Source organism: Hyla sarda, chromosome 4 (assembly GCF_029499605.1).
Source record: "Hyla sarda isolate aHylSar1 chromosome 4, aHylSar1.hap1, whole genome shotgun sequence".
Classification (NCBI taxonomy): Eukaryota; Metazoa; Chordata; class Amphibia; order Anura; family Hylidae; genus Hyla; species Hyla sarda.
The window spans coordinates 374,411,222-374,426,722 of record NC_079192.1 but is presented as its reverse complement, the minus strand read 5'-3'; the positions used below and the strand labels follow the sequence as shown (position 1 = coordinate 374,426,722).

The 15,501-nt window shown below is 40.9% G+C and overlaps 1 protein-coding gene across 2 annotated transcripts in view; it reads right to left on the bottom strand.

The window, feature by feature from the left end:
- Positions 1 to 5,072: 5,072 nt before the first annotated feature.
- The window catches only part of LOC130267301 (LON peptidase N-terminal domain and RING finger protein 1-like), a 92,019-nt gene continuing 81,590 nt past the window's right edge, over positions 5,073 to 15,501 (bottom strand). For both annotated transcript variants that reach the window (XM_056516834.1, XM_056516835.1), the window contains exon 11: positions 5,073 to 10,519. In XM_056516834.1, the coding sequence (XP_056372809.1) occupies positions 10,364 to 10,519 (156 nt within the window). In that variant the 3' untranslated portion in view covers positions 5,073 to 10,363. The remainder of the gene's footprint in view (positions 10,520 to 15,501) is intronic.

Below are 15,501 nucleotides of genomic sequence, written 5' to 3'. Positions count from 1 at the left end.
AGCCAGACCGATGCACAAACAGGTTAGAGAATAAAGGGGTGTGGCTTAAACAGTGGGCGTGTCTTTGTGAGATGGGCTGTGGCTTGCAAGCCGGACTGACACATTCACCAGGAGATGCAGAGCGGAGCTTTTGGAGTAAGGTACTGGAAGTCCCATATACTTGCATCAGACTTGAAACAGAAGCCCATCTTTTATAGAAGGGTGTAGGTAAGGGTTAATTCATATATTTTTATTTGACATATGAGTAATATGTGTACCAGGTATTATTGAAATATCTCCAGCCGTACGGAAGTTATGTGGGAACATACATTTCCCATAGATTTGAATGGGACTTTAAACAAAACCCCAACCCTCAAAAATGGGGATAGTTAAGGGTTAAATTAACTATCCTATATTTTAAGTGGACATATAAGTAACATGTGACTATTGAAATTATCAAAATATCTCCAGCTGTTTGGAAGTTATGCAGTAACATATATTTCCCATAGACTTGTATGGGATTTTAAAGGGGTATTCCAGGAATTTTTTTTTACTTGACTATGCTGCATGGGCTGTAAAGTTAGTGTAGTACATAATATAGTGTCTGTACCTGTGTGTGATGGTTTTCTCACAATTCTTCTGTGATTTTCACCCCACTATTTATTTTTACCAGCATACAAAATGACTGTTGTCTCAGATTTTTCCCAGCTTGCAAAGACCTGACTCACTAGTCAGCTGATGACAGGGAGCCTGTCTGCTTCAATGGGCGGAGAGAGCAATCTGCAAGTAATGCAACAGCTGGAGGCATCCTAATTGAAAACCACAGGTATTTTGTTTCAATGGGTGGGGTGTCTGATGTGTGGGAGGGAGGAAAATGGCATTATGGGATTTGCACTAAAAAAAAACATAAAAGTCAAACAGGAAATACAAGTTCACAAAAAGCTAGCCACAGTGTTATGGTAATCTCATGACATAGCCATTTAGCCCCAAGACAAGCACAGATCATTCCTAAGCATGTCCATTACTGCCTGCCAGGTACAAAATCACCTTATGGTGGAGAACCCCTTTAAATCACCTATCCTATGTTTGTTGTTGACATATAAGTAACATGTGTGCCAAGTTTCATGTTAATATCTTTAGCCCTTTGGACGTGATGCTGAAACATACACACATATACACACATATACATACACACATACACAGTGAGTATATATATATATTGATATCCAATAAGAACAGCACCTCCAAAAATAAATAGAAAAAAAGAATTTAGGGTGCCCGCATCACCTGAACCTCGGTCCACTGGAAAAATATATAGGCAGCACACCAAGTAGACTTCAAACAAAAATAGGATTTATTCCATGATGTGGGAGACTACGTTTCTCCAGCCTCACGCCGGCTTTGGTAGATAGATAGATAGATAGGGAATAGATTTCCAATTACAAAGTATGGGTAAAAATGTTTTTAAATTGTAGGCGATCTGGGAAACTTGTATAAGCATGTGATCCACATTACTTCATGTAGCTTTACACATTCATTATAATGTGGGCGGGGGGGGGGGGGGGTGATTTAATAAGACAATAAGATTTTCCTCCATTTCTTAGCAAATGTGATGCCTAGTGTATTTGTGAATCACATTGGCTCACATTTATCATAGTAGGTGTAAGTGAAGCATTTTTTTTTACACCTTTTTTTGTGTGCTGATAATGTGTAGGTCACATTTTCTCAAATTTCTCTCTTCACGTACACTAAAAAGCTATGCCAGGTCTGGGATGGTGTAGTTTTAGAGACTTTTCAGTGGGTTTGCGCCTTTTTTGCACCTTTTTACAAAAAGGCGCAGTTCATAAATCCCTTCTATATCATGTGTATTGCCAAAATCAGTGGATTGCAACTCAAAATCAGCAGAAATGTGTAAACAAAAATGCGCAAATAGACCCTGCTTGCGCCTTTTGTAGACACAAAAAACAGTCTAAAGACAATGATAAATGTCGACCATTGGGTTTACCAAAAATGACTCCTTACCCCAGATAAACAGCTTAAAGGAAATGGTCTACTCACTGCTAGAATAGAACAGATTTCACAAAGTGGGTGCAGGTTTAGCTACTGCTATGTTCAGGGAAAAGAGAGCATGAGAGAGCAGAGGCTGTGGACCTGCACGCTGAGAGAGTCTGTCCGCTGAGGATGATCCACACGGTTTCTCAAAGGTTAATCAAGGCCTCGCTTTTATCTTTCATAACGCATAAAGCTTAGGTTAGCTGTTTCTTGTGTAAATACCAGTGTACCTACTGCTGTATGACCACAATGCAGTGTAATATATTTCTACAAAAAAAATTAAATCAGTATAATTTAGGTCTAAAGCTCCCCAAATAATTAAAAGTGAAGCGCCATTTAGCAGCACTAAAATCCTTTAAATGTAAAACTTAGTATCTTTTGTGAAATTTAAAAAAAAAAAAAAAAAAAGTCCAGCGGTAAGAAACTTCTCCCCTATCCTCAACTGCTGTGACCACCCCCCCTCCCCCCGCCAAAGATCTCCCATAAGGGGGCCCCGGCTCAACTCCTGTGTGTGACGTTTTGCACACAGTATGTCAACTGGTCCAAATACTCCCCCTCCATTCATCTCTATGGGAGAGGCGAAGACACAGCGTTTTTGCGTCTCCGCCTCTGGCATAGAGATAAGTGGATGGGTCGTGTGTTTGGGCCAGGGCAGAGCCCCCCATAATCAGACACATAGGATGCAGACAGGGAAAATGTTCTTACTGCAGGACATCTTCTACACTTCAATCAATAGGCAGACTATTTTATTCAATCTATATGGGGAAGATTTATCAAAACCTGTGCAGAGGAAAAGTTGTCCAGTTGCCCATATCAACCAATCAGATCGCTTCTTTCATTTTTCACAGGCCTTCTTAAAAATGAAAGAAGCGATCTGGTTGCTATGGACAACTGGACAACTTTTCCTCTGGACAGGAGTGCAGTGTAAAAATGGATAGATAATGAATTAAGGGGAGTTTGTCAGGAGAACTGCATAAAATCTCAACAGGCAAATGTTAAAATGTCTGGAAGGCGGGCTCTCTGGCTTAAAGGGGTTATCCACCATAAGGTGATTTTAGTACGTACCTGGCAGGCAGTAATGGACATGCTTAGGAAGGATATGCGCTTGTCTTAGGTCTAAATGGCTATGTTGTGAGATTACCATAACATTGTGGCTAGCTTTTTGTGAACTGGTATTTCCTGTTTGAGTTTTTCTTTTTTGCCTACAAATCCTATAATTCCATTTTCCTCTCTCCCACACATCAGCCACCCCACTCATTGAAACATAAATGAGCTGCATCCATTCAAAAGACCTGTGGTTTTCAATCAGGGTGCCTACAGCTGTTGCATTAGTTGCAGATTGATCTCTCTCCAACCAAGCGATCACTCCACCCATTGAAGCAGACAGGCTCCCTGTCATCAGCTGACTAGTGAGTCAGGTTTCGGCCGCATTACGACCTGGGAAAAATCTGAGACAACAGTCATTTTGTATGCTGTTAAAAATATTGGGGTGAAAATAACAGAAGAATTGTGAGAAAACCGTCACACACAGGTACAGACACTACAGGGTGGGCCATTTATATGGATACACCTTAATAAAATGGGAATGGTTGGTGATATTAATTTCCTGTTTGTGGTACATTAGTATATGTGAGGGGGGAAACTTTTCAAGATGGGTGGTGACCATGGCGGCCATTTTGAAATCGTCCATTTTGAATCCAACTTTTGTTTTTTCAATAGGAAGAGGGTCATGTGACACATCAAACTTATTTGGGAATTTCCCAAGAAAAACAATGATGTGCTTGGTTTTAATGTGACTTTATTCTTTCATGAGTTATTTACAAGTCTCTGACCACTTATAAAATGTGTTCAATGTGCTGCCCATTGTGTTGGATTGTCAATGCAACATTCTTCTCTCTTCACTCACTGATAGCAACACCGCAGGAGAAATGCTAGCACAGGCTTCCAGTATCCGTAGTTTCAGGTGCTGCACATCTTGTATCTTCACAGCATAGACAATTGCCTTCAGATGACCCCAAAGATAAAAGTCTAAGGGGGTCAGATCGGGAGACCTTGGGGGCCATTCAACTGGCCCACGACGACCAATCCACTTTCCAGGAAACTGTTCATCTAGGAATGCTCATACATTGGATAGATCCCTCAAAGACTGTTGGAACACAAAAATTGATGGTATGATGTGGTATATGGGTACAAAGATAGTGGGGCCATTCTTCATCAATGGAAACCTCAAGGCCACTGGAAATGCGAAATTGCTACATGATGATGGGTTTCCCTCTTTATGCACTGAAGCTGGCACGTTCCCTGAGTTTTTCCAGCAAGATGGTGCACCACCCCATTATGGGTGTCAGGTCCGAGCATTCCTAGATGAACACTTTCCTGGAAAGTGGATTGGTCATCGTAGGTCAGTTGAATGGCCCCCAAGGTGTCCCGCTCTGACCCCCTTAGACTTTTAGCTTTGGGGTCATCTGAAGGCAATTGTCTATGCTGTGAAGATACGAGATGTGCAGCACCTGAAACTACGGATACTGGAAGCCTGTGCTAGCATTTCTCCTGCGGTGTTGCTATTAGTGTGTAAAGTGTGGGAGAAGAGGGTTGCATTGACAATCCAACACAATGGGCAGCACATTGAACACATTTTATAAGTGGTCAGAAACTTGTAAATAACTCATGAAAGAATAAAGTTATGTTAAAACCAAAACCACATCATTGTTTTTCTTGTGAAATTCCCAATAAGTTTGATATGTCACATGACCCTCTTCGTATTGAAAAAACAAAAGTTTGATTCAAAATGGCCAACTTCAAAATGGCTGCCATGGTCCCCCCCCCCCCCCTCACATATACTAATGTGCCACAAACAGGAAGTTAATATCACCAACCATTCCCATTTTATTAAGGTGTAACTATATAAATGGCCCACCCTGTATATTATGAACTACACTAACTTTACAGCCCCTGTAGCATAGTCAAATAAAAATAATTCCTGGAATACCCCTCTAAGTTTTTTAATGTGAAATATTTTACAAATCTGTACAATCAGGCATGTTAATTTGAAAAAAAAAATTGCTCAGAAATATTCCATTAAATGTTGATAAACCAGTCACACCAACTGCCTACCAAATAGTAGATTTGTAGTGCAGTTAAGAACTGGCAAATAAAGAAGTCACAAATCTCGGGACACAATAGCAGAAAAAGTTTAAATTAAAATCCTTATTTACTAATATACAGTAATGATCTTCTATATGCATTATATCACTGTATGCAAAAATTAAATTTTGAATCATCACAACCCCAGTAATGTCACATGGGTTCTAAACATCTCAAACCTTAAGGGCCCATGCACACTACAGAATTTGTAATAGGCGGAGATTCCGCGTGTAAGCGTCATCACCACTGATGGCGGAATCCGGAATTTCCACTGCAGAAATTTCACATAGTACCTCGAGCAGCACAATCCCATTGAAAACCATGGGAGGTGTACATGGGCCCTAAATGTTTCTACATATCTGACCCTGTAGTTACAGTTCCTAAAGAAACAATTAATTGACATTAGTTTACAACATTTAGAATAAAAGCAGAAGAGGTAGTCTAATAAGTTATAACCTCATAATATAATCTGATGATAAAATCCTTATATAAAGATATAAATACACTTAACATTTAATGCAGTTATCCTACATGACTTCGTTTCTGGGATTGGTCAAGCTTATTAAGAATTACCAAATCACTCATCTATACCCTGACCTCAGCTTAGTGCCAACTGGTTGCTAGAGACACTGTTCTGGACAACTCGCTGTAGTTGTTAGGCAGTGTATCCATAGCAATCAGTCTTGTTGCATGCCCTTACCTAAAATACAAAACTAATTTGACAGTAAGGCTATGTTCACATGGCGTAAAATGTGCAAAATGCCCGCCCGAAAAACAAGTAGACATTCTGGGTGGACATTCCACACATTAGAATAATCCGTCGGATGCTAGGACCACTCAGAAATAAAGGGATAGAAGGCAATGCATTTCCAAGTGAAATTCGCAAAAAGAATAGTCAAGTCCATTCTTTCTGCAAAGCAAGAAGCAGGATTTCCGCAGCAGAGACATCTTTCCAACAGTACAGCAGAATCCAATTTAAATCAATGGGACGCTATTGGGGCTCTATTTAATACAACTTTAACCTTTAGTAATCTGAGACAGACTGGTTGCTATGGATAAGCTATCTGACCAAGGCAGAGTAATCCCAAGCAACCAGTCTAAGATTATTCAGTGCTGAAATGGTTCTGTGCTGATAAAGAAAAGCACTAAATGGATTCATCCAGTCCATATCTACACTATGAATCTGATAAAAAAAAAAAAATTATAATAATATCTGTAAGCCTTTTTACAGATATTACAACATGTTAGGACCAAGAAACCTATATAGACATCCCATTCAATGTAGTACATTACATAAGCAATAGTGTCCACTGAGAATCGAAAAGAAAAAAGTATATTGCTCAATTTATTTTTGAGTTTAAGGAGCGAAACAAAAGGCGATAGAATGCATTTCTTTTCATAAAAGTAGAATATTTACAGAGTTAACTTGTACACCATAAGCTGCCTAGGACCCATGCTCCCATCATGCAACCTAGGATGATGGAGTTCATAATGGTTGGTACAATGGTTGCCACCAGTTTAGGCAGTGTCTGCTGTGTGGGGTATATAATGAATCCACAGCACCATAGAACACAGAAATATTTAAAAACAATTTCAACAAAAGCCAAGTTTAATAAATTGTTGAAATAAAGAATGCTACATAATTTTCTTACAAACCCACCAGTGAATAATCATGTCCGGATTTAAAGGGCACCTGTTGAGTTGAACTCCTGTCCATTATTTCGAATGAAATGGAGAGATGCAGGTATACACTGGACGGTCAGATTGCCGGACCAATAGAGTATGCCAAGAGAGTTGCCAACTCAACTGCCTAGTATGGACCTTCCTCTCTCCACGGTGATCTTAAGAAAAAGGATGGAAGTTCAACTATGCAGGTACCCTTTAAAGGGAATCTGTAAGCTGTGTGTGCTGCAGATAGCTGTTAGGGTATAAAAGCAAACTGTACATCTCCTGGAGCTGATGATGGATGTCTAACTTATAAAATTGCTTTTTATTTCTCAGGAGATTGTCAAAGAGGCAGGGCCGTGCTGCTCAAGTGCCACAGCTTGGAACACCTCCATGCTCACACTTGCCTCTTAGCAAGGAGGGCTGCCAGGCTATGAAACTTCAGAAGCTAGGCTCTCCCTATTTGACACTTAGCTGAGAAATAAAAAGGGCAATTTTATATGTTTGCCACCCACCATCAGCTCCAGAAAGTTAGTTTGTATTTATACCTTTGCTACTACCGAATTGTGTCTGCAGCAAATACAGCTGACAGATTCCCTTTAAGGGTGCATGTTGTAGGAATTTTTGCATTTCAAAAACATACAGACAAGCTTCTTCAGAAAAACGATGGCTGTCATCTAAAACATTTCATAAAGTGCAAGTGTGCCTGCTGGACACTACTGCAAGAAAATAGTAACAGCATAGTATTTTCCATAGTAGTGCCAGGCTTTACAAATATCCATTCCCTTCTACTAAACAAAGTCTTATAGATAAGCCAACTATAAATACAGAACTGAACCAAGTAAAGAGGTACTTAAAGAATATGAACACCTTAGCAATAGTATCTATTTTATTGTACATTTGCTTCCTAAACAACATCCTTATTAGCATTAAAAATGTCCTACCATTTTTCTGCTGTGGGAACTCCCTTTACCTACAGGGCTGCCCTGCTGAAACTGACATAGAATCAACAGCAGTATGCTGCCTGTGGCTGTCAGCTCTCCCTACTTTCCCGCTTTTCTTCTCTCAGTGTTAGAGATAGCAGCAGAGAGGGGAAGGAGGTGTAGCAGACCAGAGAGTGGAGAGGGGGGAAAGCATCCAAGTTATCAGGGACAGCAGATCACACAGGCTGTAGATAGGAAAGCGCACAAGGCAGTTTTCAATGAAGAGAAGGGTGCATTACATAAGCTTTCATTGCAAATTCTAGAACAAGAGGCAGTCACACGCTTCTTACATCAGTGTCTATCCATAGAAGTGGAACCAGGACAGGAGGCTGTGCTGATACACAGGAGCTAGTGACAGCAGCATCCTGGACAACAGACCTCACATCCAGCATGTGTTACTGGAAGGGATACCTCACAGAAGAAAAGTCTATAACTTGTATCAGGTTTCAAAGTACTTATATAGGGGATCTGAAAACTAATGTAGGAATAAAGATTGCACCTTGAAACTTTTTTTCTTAAAGAATCCAGCAACCAATTGTGCAAGTTCTCCCACTTAAAAAGATGAGAGGCCTGCAATTTTCATCATAGGTATCTCTCAACTATGAGAGACATAATGAGAAAAAAAAATCCATAAAATCAAATTGTCTGATTTTGAAAGAATTTATTTGCAAATTATGGTGGAAAATAAGTATTTGGTCACCTACAAACAAGCAGGATTTCTGGCTCTCACAGACTTGTAACTTCTTCTTTAAGAGGCTCCTCTGTCCTCCACTTGTTACCAGTATTAATGGCACCTGTTTGAACTTATCAGTATAAAAGGCACCTGTCCACAACCTCAAACACTCACACTCCAAACTCCACTATGGCCAAGACCAAAGAGCTGTTGAAGAAGACCAGAAACAAAATTGTAGACCTGCACCAGGCTGGGAAGACTGAATCTGCAATAGACAAGCAGCTTGATGTGAAGAAATCAACTGTAGGAGCAATTATTAGAAAATGGAAGACATACAAAACCACTGATAATCTCCCTTGATCTGGGGCTCCACGATCTCACCCCGTTGTGTCAAAATTATCACAAGAACGGTGAGCAAAAATCTCAGAACCACACAGGGGTACCTTGTGAATGACCTGCAGAGAGCTGGGACCAAAGTAACAAAGGCTACTATCAGTAACACACTACACCGCAAGGGACTCAAATCATGCAGTGTCAGACGTGTCCCCCTGCTTAAGCCAGTACATGTCCAGGCCCATCTGAAGTTTGCTAGAGAGCATTTGGATGATCCAGAAGAGTATTGCCATATGGCCAGATGAAACCAAAGTAGAACTTGTTGGTAAAAACTCAAGTAGTCGTGTTTGGAGGAGAAAGTTGCATCCAAAGAACACTATACCTACTGTGAAGCATGGGGGTGGAAACATCATGCTTTGGGGCTGATTTTCTGCTAAGGGACCAGGTTGACTGATCCGTGTAAAGGAAAGAATGAATAGGGCTATCTATCTTGAGATTTTGAGTGAAAACCTCCTTCCACCAGCAAGGGCCTTGGAGATGAAATGTGGCTCGTCTTTCAGCATGACAATGATCCCAAACACACCACCTGGGCAAAAAAGGAGAGGCTTTGTAAGAAGCATTTCAAGATCCTGGAGTGGCCTAGCCAGTCTCCAGATCTCAACACCATAGAAAACCTTTGGAGGGAGTTGAAAGTCTGTGTTTCCCAGTGACAGCCCCAAAACGTCACTGCTCTAGAGGAGATCTGCATGGAGGAATGGGCAAAAATGCCAGCAACAGTGTGTGAAAACCTTGTGAAGACTTACAGAAAACATTTGACCTCTGTAATTGCCAACAAAGGGTATATAACAAAGTATTGAGACAAACTTTTGTTATTGACCAAATACTTATTTTTCACCATATTTTGCAAATAAAATCTTTAAAAATCAGACAGACAATGTGATTTTATGGATTTTTTTCCTCATTATGTCTCCCATAGTTGAGGTATACCTATGATGAAAATTATAGGCCTCTCTCATCTTTTTAAGTGGGAGAACTTGCACAATTGGAGGCTGACTAAATACTTTTTTGCCCCACTGTATGTAAAAATAACTTTTTCATTATTAAAAGGTGTCCATAGCAGTTACATCAAACAAAAGGCATATGGTATAGTACAATCATTATGCAGAAGTTTATCTACTGATTTGTAGGCAATAAAAATGCACTGCAAGAGAGAGCAAAATGGCCAATATGAGCTTAGGGGCCTTGTGGCACTTGAAGATAGTTTAAACAATAGAGTGGCTCAGAAAAGGAAATATTTTCACTATTTAGTTTTTCCAGGCAGGTTAAACATCATTGATGATATTGACAGAAAAAGGGGACGAGATGTTGTCCTGTCCGTAGACATCTTCAATTAGGTCTTCTTTATTTCATACTTGAAGTCAATCCAGTTCCTACCACTTGTAGTGCACTTAATCTCAAGTGACATTGGAAAGCACCAGAAACCCATATTTATATAATGGACGGAGGCCACAAGGTCTTAGAGGATCAATGGTTCCTAAGACCTGTTCTGAAGGAAAACAGATAGAATATGTTTCAAGTGGAAAAGCCTTTCTTTTAATGATGTCATGGAGAGAATCAGCATCTGGTAGGTTGGATCCAATGGTAACACGGACAAGAGCCACCAACACCAGTTAGGACCATCTGGAGATGCCTGTAAGAGAGATAAAAACTATTTTTTTTAAATACCTAAAAATTTGACATAACTATCGTTTCACGAGTCAAGAGTAGGTTTGCTTTGGTAGACTTGAGTCATTACAGTGGGCATAATTGCCAATGTAAGGGTTAACTACAATTGCAAAGCTCTATCCCACACTTGTCTCTTATACATGCTACAAATTGAGCACAAAGTATACCCCAAAAAGTCCACACATCCAGGAATACTAATGCTGCCACAGCTTATTAAATATGAGTAATAAATTCCAACACCGCACACACAGTATACTCACTGATACCAAACACACTACCAGTTAAATAGGTAACAAGGAAAGCAAAAACTTATATGCTACTAAGATATTGTACCAAAAGGTTCTTTAGGGCATCAAGGCAAAACTAGGAGTTTTAGCCTTTAACAAAGGGACAGTTATTAATAGAGTTCTTAAAAATAAAATAGTAAATGATATACACCAAGTATGAAGAAAAAGGAGAAACACAGAAAAGTCTAATACTGATCAGTTAGTGCGCACAAATCTACTTGGAATGGGTCACCAACTTGTCTCCTCATACAATTAGAATGTATATATATATATATATATATATATATATATATATATATATATATATATATTTTTATATATATATATATATATATATATATATTTTTTTTTTTTTTACGCTCGCGTAAGTTAGACAATACCCTTCTTACGTCAGCCCAGGGGAAGGGCACTTCATTATGCACAATGCCACCTACCCCTATAAAATATATTGCAACATATATCCAACCCACCAGGAAGACGTTACATGAAGGGTAGGGTCACACTCAGCACATTTGCAGCATATTTGACACTGTGGATGCGCTGCCAGCAGTCACAGAGCAAACTCCGTGTATCCACTCGTAGCTGCGGAATTCCTTATGGCAGTCATGAGCTGACACACACAGCTACCCATACTCAGCAGGGACACCTCTGCAGTTGCTCTTTGACTGCCGTCAGCACATCCGCAGCGTCAAACAGCTGCAGATGTGCTGTGTGTGACCCTACCCTAAAAGAGTATTCCAGGATTTTTCAGCCTTTGAGTGTATGATGCTAACTTACGAAATATTGTCTCTGGCTGCCTGAAATGCTGGGAAAGGTCAGAGTCAAAAGTAAAAACAAAAAGACTTGCACCACATCACTTTCGGTTGTGGGAACCTTGCATGAAAGCTGGACAAATGGAGCATGGAGATAATAGAAGCATACCACAAAGTATGATATCTTGGCATTAATGACACATTGTCCATGGCAGCATGAAATGCTGGTAAAGGTCAGTAAAATTAAAAGACTTGCACTTCCAGGTGTGGGTCCCATGCCTGAAAGTGGAAAAATCAGCACACAGAGGTAATATAAGTATATTTGAGCCTATGATTTCAAGTTATAATACTGTCTAAGGTTAAAGAAAAAAAAATCCTGGAATATCCCATTGGGGTAGCGTATTTGACGCTGCGGATGCGCTACTGACTGTCCCCAGAGTGAGCATCCTGCTGTGGTCATGTGTCCTGTATTGTCTGCTCGTAGCAGCAATCTGCCGCTAAGAGCAGACACAGGGATCTGCGAGTCGTGCGCACATTGCACAAACATTGCGGACGATCTCGGCCTAGCTCAAACTCTGAATGCACGTGCGACTCGCAGATCCCTGTGTCTGCTCTTAGCGGCAGATTGCTGCTACGAGCAGACAATACAGGAGGCACACGCTAGGGATGGTCAGTAGCCCATCCACAGTGCCAAATACACTGTGGATGTGCTAAGTGTGACCCTACGCTTATGGTGCGTTTACACATGCAAATTTTCTGCTGCAGACTTCAACAGCAAATCTGAAGCAAAAATGTGCATGTGTGAACGTACCATTAATGTAACTTCTTCCTGGTGAGCTGGAGATATGTGGTATTATATTCTAAAACAAAAAAAACAGTTGGTGGGTAAAATCCCAGCTCCTACACACATTAAAACAGTTGTCCGATCCAGTCAAAATTGGTGGGGACAACTGACTTTTCACTGATGTGTATAGAGGCCTTAACCCCTTAAGGACTCAGCCCATTTTGGCCTTAAGGACTCAGACAATTTAATTTTTATGTTTTCATTTTTTCCTCCTCGCCTTCTAAAAATCATAACTTTTATATTTTCATCCACAGACTAGTATGAGGGCTTGTTTTTTGCGCGACCAGTTGTCCTTTGTAATGACATCACTCATTATATCATAAAATGTATGGCGCAACCAAAAAACACTATTTTTGTGGGGAAATTAAAACGAAAAACGCAATTTTGCTAATTTTGGAAGGTTTTGTTTTCACGCCGTACAATTTCTGGTAAAAATGACATGTGTTCTTTATTCTGAGGGTCAATACAATTAAAATGATACCCATTATTATATACTTTTATATTATTGTTGCGCTTAAAAAAAATCACAAACTTTTTAACCAAATTAGTACGTTTATAATCCCTTTATTTTGATGACCTCTAACTTTTTATTTTTCCGTATAAGTGGCGGTATGGGGGCTCATTTTTTGCGCCATGATCTGTACTTTTTTTTGATACCACATTTGCATATAAAAAACTTAATACATTTTTTATAATTTTTTTTTAATAAAATGTATTAAAAAAGTAGGAATTTTGGACTTTTTTATTTTTTTTCGTTCACGCCGTTAACCGTACGGGATCATTAACATTTTATTTTAATAGTTCGGACATTTACGCACGCGGCGATACCAAATATGTCTATAAAAAATGTTTTTTACGCTTTTTGGGGGTAAAATAGGAAAAAACGGACGTTTTACTTTTTTATTGGGGGAGGGGATTTTTCACTTTTTTTTTACTTTTACATTTTTTTACATTTTTTTTACACTTGAATAGTCCCCATAGGGGACTATTCATAGCAATACCATGATTGCTAATACTGATCTGTTCTATGTATAGGACATAGAACAGATCAGTATTATCGGTCATCTCCTGCTCTGGTCTGCTCGATCACAGACCAGAGCAGGAGACGCCGGGAGCCGCACGGAGGAAGGAGAGGGGACCTCCGTGCGGCGTTATGAATGATCGGATCCCCGCAGCAGCGCTGCGGGCGATCCGATCGTTCATTTAAATGGCGAACTGCCGCAGATGCCGGGATCTGTATTGATCCCGGCACCTGAGGGGTTAATGGCGGACGCCCGCGAGATCGCGGGCGTCGGCCATTGCCGGCGGGTCCCTGGCTGCGATCAGCAGCCGGGATCAGCCGCGCATGACACGGGCATCGCTCCGATGCCCGCGGTTATGCTTAGGACGTAAATGTACGTCCTGGTGCGTTAAGTACCACCTCACCAGGACGTACATTTACGTCCTGCGTCCTTAAGGGGTTAAAAGGGTACTCCTGCCCTAAGACATCTTATCCCCTATCCTTTTGGAGAGGGGATAAGATGTCTGATCGCGGGGGGTCCCACCACTGGGGACCCTTCTATAAGGAAAGCACATCGTGCTATCGTGATGTCACAGCTCCGCCCCCTTGTGACATCATGCCCCACCCCCTCAATGCAAGTCCATGGGAGGGGGCGTAACGGCCGTCAATGCAAGTCTATGGGAGGGGGCGTGACGGACGTCAATGCAAGTCTATGGTAGGGAGGCGTGACTGACGTCACAATACTTAGGCCCCATAGTCGTGACCCTTCGGACACGGAGCGATCATGGCTCTGTGCAGCTGCCACAGGTGGGTGTCTGTATGAGAGATTGCGGGATCCCCGCGATCGGACATCTTATCCCCTATCCTTTGGATAGGAGATAAGATGACTTAGGGCTGGAGTACCCCTTTAAGCTTTTCTTGCAACCACACATTCTTGGCTCTTTAGCCCTAAGCCAGGCTGGCACTGTGCTTTCCTTATAGAAGGGTAACAGTAGCATGACATCAATCATATCATGCCAACCTCCCTCTTATGCTGTGGTATTAATCAGATTTTTCTAAAGCCTCTAAGTGCACAGGGTACCAGGTAGCACTGTCAGAAGATCTTGGCAGATCCGATATGCAATGTAGATTAGAAGCGCCATCAAAATGCTATATAAATTGTAGAACCAAAGACGACTGGATCAAACTGCAGCCTGTAATGTGAACATACATCCTACTTTTGCATGTCTATTCTCCGATTCCAGAATATTGAGGAAATGAAAATAAAAAAAAAATACTAAGAGAGTCATTTATAATCCCCTGTTTGGGTGAAAGTGTCCCCTCGGAGTCTTTAAGTATGCTATTTTGGTTTTGAGAACATTTTCCAGTCATTTGCTTGCAAGCACCTGGCGGCTTTTTAATGGACAGCAGTATCAATCTCGCTTTCAGAAGCAGACAGTGTGGGCAAGGAGAAGGACTGCAGGATGCGAGAAGGGGGAACAACTCTACACGGTGCACTGAGTCCGCTAACGTCTGACTTTAACCTTTTCCATGCCACCTTCCAGACTGTAATGATAATACACAGCAGGTATGTGTAATCGCGTTATTTGGCTTTTTTAAGGGCAGCTCCACCCTAAAATGGAGAATGTATCACATACTTTGACATCTTACCTCTAGTTTTCATGTACAGTTGTTCATAATGTACTCTCTTTATGCAATAGTTGATCATACATGCCTACTGCAAGTTCTTAGGGAAGACTTGCCAGAATCCTGGAAGAAACTTTTTCCCCAGATTATCACAGGTTCATTGGTGGTTAAGAAATGGCAACCCTAATGCCTGTATAATAGTGTGTGAGTGCGTACTTGTGTAGCATGCATGCATTCAAATGTATTCAAATGTATGCAGCCACCACTGTGCAGGCTGCAGGGTCCCTGCCTTATAACTGAACCACAAACGATGTCCATCCCAGGAAATAAGTAGGGGCTCTGAGCTGAGCACTATGACTATCCTAGAAATGGGGCACCGTAGCTGGGACTGCTATGTGTTCAAGGGCAATAGGTTGGGGGGGTTAGTAAAGATCTCAT